The 5000-nt window shown below is 42.1% G+C and overlaps 1 protein-coding gene across 1 annotated transcript in view; it reads right to left on the reverse strand.

The window, feature by feature from the left end:
* tcf12 (transcription factor 12) overlaps positions 1-5000 on the reverse strand; it is a gene marked incomplete at its 5' end in the record, with an annotated part of 167199 nt that overhangs the window by 65308 nt on the left and 96891 nt on the right. The window contains one exon of the mRNA XM_080730519.1: positions 3732-3784. Coding sequence (XP_080586645.1) covers positions 3732-3784 — 53 coding nt within the window. The remainder of the gene's footprint in view (positions 1-3731; positions 3785-5000) is intronic.

The following is a 5000-nucleotide window of genomic DNA, read 5'->3' on the forward strand; positions in this document are numbered from 1 at the left end:
ACACACACACACACACACACGCACACGCACACACACCCAGCAGCCACTGTAACAACCTTTTAAGGTCAATAATCAAGTCTCTTCACCCCCGGGCAACACGGTGTGTTGGTGAGTCGTGCCATCTCAGTCACACCTCCTCCTCTAATACCAATATCCCTACAGCCCCGAAGGCTGCCAGACAGCCAACCAAGCACTCAACCCTCCGTTCCTATGCAACACCTACCCAAATAATACAAGGGCTTGGTGTTTTCTTTACCCCAGCAGCAGGTTAAGAGAGCCTTGCCCCCTTTTATTCAAAACCACCCTCTTTATTCGTTCAAATGGGATCAAAGACTAACTGGGATAATTCCTCTGAGCTCCCAGGCTTTATCTATTGAGCAGCACGGAGTGACAAGGAGAAGCTGTATTTCATCCTACGCTCTGTCACTGTTCCTTTTCTTTTCTTTTTTTCTCCACCATCTAGGATTGTTGGAGCTTTGATTGTACTGTTATGAGTCACAGAACTGCACCTGCGCCCATGTGTTAAGTACTGACAAATAAAAGCCCGGCGTACATTTACACAACAAAGAGATGTAACACGCACGGCAACCAATCTATGCCCCCCTCCCTCCCCTCCCCTCCCCTCCCCACCCCTCTCCCTCTCTCCCCCACTCTGACAGGACCAACGATATTTCACTTTACTTGAGAGGAAGACATGAACACTTTCCCTTGAACCACCGGAGACCGCCTCACTCCCTTGTTGTGCTCCTGACACACTTGTATTCAAATACAAATCCAGAAACAAAAAAACACCCAGCCAAGCTCTTTTATATGCTGCTGCTGTCTGCTCCAGATCTGATTTCAGTATTAACGGCAAACAAGAGGTGCTGATTATCACATGTCCAGAAGCAAATCCTGGCTCTGTCTCTGAGCCCAACAACATACATTGTTTCCTCTCCCTTTTGTTTAAACACTTTCAACCTTGCATCCCCATTTTGGGCATGTCATTATAGGAAGAAAAAAAAAGAAAGGGAAAAAAAAAAGTTTTACATTAAAAGAAAATTGTGAGAAAAAAAAATCTAAAATAGGGCTTAAATGATTAACAAAAGAAACATATTTCAAAGAAAGGGTTTGGGAATTTGGAAAACCAGTTGCTGTTTAAAAAAAAAAAAAAGCAGAAAATGTCAATGGCGCCAGTACTAAGGAGTTAAGGCAAGGGCTTATTAGAACCTTTGACAATCCGCTGGGGTTTTAACAATGAACATCTGACTTGGTGATTTATGCATATTAATGAGCCCCCCCCCCCCCCATTCAAGCTGAGCTCCACACTTCCCTGCATCCTAATGCTTGGCGCTCTCCTCCGTCGGGGTTATTATACCGATAGACATTTCCAGAGATTCTGTGCTATTAATCTCTGTCTGTCCTCCTGTTCAAGCTACATAATGACTAATTAAACATCAAAAGAGCGGCGCTGGGGAGATCCAGCGTGACAGCTCAGCTCCCCGCGCTCCCTGTCCCCAGAGGAGGCCAGGCTGTGACAGGCCAGCGCTGAAAATCAATCACCTTTAACGTACACACGCACGCACGCACGCACGCACGCACGCACGCACGCACGCACGCACGCACGCACGCACGCACACACACACACACACACACACACACACACACACACACACACACACACACACACACACACACACACACACACACACACACACACACACACACACACACACACACACACACACACACACACACACACACAGGCGTAGGGATGGGACGATATGAAAATGGCATATCACGATTATTGTGACAAAAGAAGTCACGATTTACGATATTATCGCGATAATCAAAATCCATTATCCTGGGGCGGAACATTTGCCAAAAAAATTGCAGATCTACAAGCTCACAACGCGCCGCGTTGTGACGCGTTGTGACGCGTTGTGAGCTTGTAGATCGGCTATTTTTTGGCTAAGACATTTGATAGAGAGTGAAAAAAGGACTGTATCAAGTATGTATATTATAAGTACCTTTTACCAATAGAGGGTTTAAGTGGTACCGGATATGCAGCTCGGCAAATAAAAGGTGAATTGATCCCAGGGCATGACGGAGGACGATATCATGATAAATTAAATCTCCACGACGATACGATTATCGTGAGTGTTTTTTATCACGATAAACGATAATATCACGTATCGTCCCATCCCTACAAGGGCGCACGCACGCACGTACGTGTGTGTGTGTGTGTGTGTGTGTGTGTGTGTGTGTGTGTGTGTGTGTGTGTGTGTGTGTGTGTGTGTGTGAATGAATGTGCGTCACCTAAACATAAGCTAACGCATACGCAAGCGGGCGTGCGAAAAAAAGAAAAAGGGACAGGATGGGATGGGCGGGGTGGCGGAGGGATGCACCACCGGCACACTGACACATAACCTATAGAGATATCACCATATATAAAATGTCAACGCTAAAACCACAAACACACGTGTTTAGACTTAGCACAGGCATGCACAGGAAAAACTCTAAACACATCCAGGCACCGTCGGTGTCACTTTTTGAGGACCTCACAGAAACAAGTGAAATCCCCACCCAAGCTGTGGAGCAGCACTGCGTGTGTGTGTGTGTGTGTGCGTGTGTACTTAAATGTATATTACTATACAGTACTAAATGTCCCCACATGTGCAGATGATTTTGAGAGGACAGTTTTCATTGTCAGGTTTAGGGGGGTTTTGAGTTATGAGTGATTTATACTACAGTTGCGTGTCAGGGTTGCCTGCCAAAAATTGCTGATCTACAAGCTCACAATGCAATGCAACGCAGGCAAGTGCCACATGTTGTGAGATCTGCAATTTCCGGCACGTGACACTGGCATGCAACTAAATATAACTCAGGCTTTAACCCATTAAGAACTGTGGCTGATTCTAAAAATATCATTTTTCTGAATTCATTTAGCAAATTTTGCTATATCAGTGGTTCTCAAACATATTAAGGTCAAGGACCCACAAAACTGTATTGTATTTGGCCGTTGCCCCTATCTAAAAATACCCCAGAAGCAAAGATTTGAGTACAAATTGTTGGCTTTAAAAATCTCTATGTATTCAAAGATTTGAAGATTGTGGAACTATATATTGACCTTTTTCCAGGGCGCTGCCATATAGCTGCGGTGTCGGCGCACAGCCGCACACACACACACATAGGTGTCGCTTGACACCGCAGTTATGGTTGCTGCATTGAGAAATGGGTCTATAATATACAGTATATTTTGCTAAAATCTCAAATGAAACGGAGGCTTACCTGATTATAATGGGAGGCTCTCTCCATTCCGACATGTCGCCACTCCGAAATTGACTTCTAATTGTCGGAGTGGCGACACTCCCATGGGGGTTAGGTTTAGGGTTCGGGTTAGAGATAGGGTTAGTGTCGGAATGGAGACATGTCGGAGTGGAGAGATGCACTCGATTATAATAGGTTAAGTTTATGTTGTTTTTTTTTAAATGGCCCAAAAAAGGTAAAAGTTGCATTTATATAATTGCCCAAAATGTTGAGGTCCTCACAAACACGGTAATACCAATTTATATTATATATGCGTGAGTGTGTGTGTGTGTGTGTGTGTGTGTGTGTGTGTGTGTGTGTGTGTGTGTGTGTGTGTGTGTGTGTGTGCGCGCGCGTGTGTGTGTGTGTGTGTGTGTGTGTGTACGTTTAAATACGCTCAGTGAAAAATCTATGTGTATGACAGCCAGATGATCTTGACTCACAGATGAAGGGAGGCCTGGAGGGACCTTACGAACTTTCTTTGTTTGGAGAGGATCTGTGGAAAAGATGAAAGTGCATCAATTCAGTCACCAGCACACAAAACATACCACCACCAGCAAGCAAGCGTGCTCTGGAAAACCACTCTTTATCTCAAATTCAACATGGAAATTAATTTATCATGTTTGTTTTGCAGTCGATTAAGAACAAGACTAATTTAAAATGGATACAGATGATGGATGACCTTTGTCAACAATGGCCCATCCCATACAAGTATAATCCCAAATATCAATAATATTAACATATCTTCTCTGTTGGGTGGAAAATTTAAAAAGTATCGTATCTACAAGCTCAAAGCGCATCGCTTCGCACCGTGCTTCGAGCTTGTAGATCTGCTACTTTTGTGGCTTTTGTGTGATGCTGTAGTATGATCAAGTAGGGCGTTAATTTACGGAAAAAAAACACAAAAAGGTAGCAATACAGCAATGATATTTAAGTATTTTTAGAAGAACATTTTCTTGTTCTGTATATTCCTGCTTCATTTACAACTCTGATCTGTTATTTCATTCCTTCTTCTGTGCTTAACATTTAAGACCAGATCAGCAAGTGAAACAAATTCTAATACCGTTAGAAAAAATACATAAATAAAACTCAATTTGATTAATTACCTTTGTTGAAAGAAATGATAGAAACATGAGCCTGACACCAAATTAACATATTATTGTAATGTTTCACTCACTTCTTTACACCTGTAAACCAGTGATGTAATCTTATTGTAAAGGCATACAGGTACACATAATTTAAAATAATACAGCGCAAGACCACCACAATAGCATCTACAAAATGAGCCTGGGGAGTTTGTTATCATGAGATTATCAATGCATCTACCATAACTCCAACAATTCTAAATGTAAATGTTAGAAATTGAGTTTAAAAATAGAAATTCAATGTTTGGAGATGAACCGATGCTTAAATGTAATTATAAGATCATTTTAGATTGAGCTTGATTAGACAGACAGTCAAGTAGATAGACATGTTATGAATCCCAGTAAACCAGATCAAAGGGGATCATACTAGTGCATATTTAGCCCATTGACCAGTTTGTTTGTTTTCTGGGGAAGCCATTGGATTCCGTTCATTTCAGTATGGTTCAGTAATTATGTTATTGTTGCATTTTAATGCGTTTAACCGTGTATTTATTTTAAGTCTAGGCAAACAATTGTCCCTGGAGAAAAGTTTGATTTACGAACAAAATTCAAATTACTTTTAATCTT

This window comes from Nannobrachium achirus (assembly GCF_963921795.1).
Source record: "Nannobrachium achirus genome assembly, chromosome: 7".
NCBI classification, from domain to species: Eukaryota; Metazoa; Chordata; class Actinopteri; order Myctophiformes; family Myctophidae; genus Nannobrachium; species Nannobrachium achirus.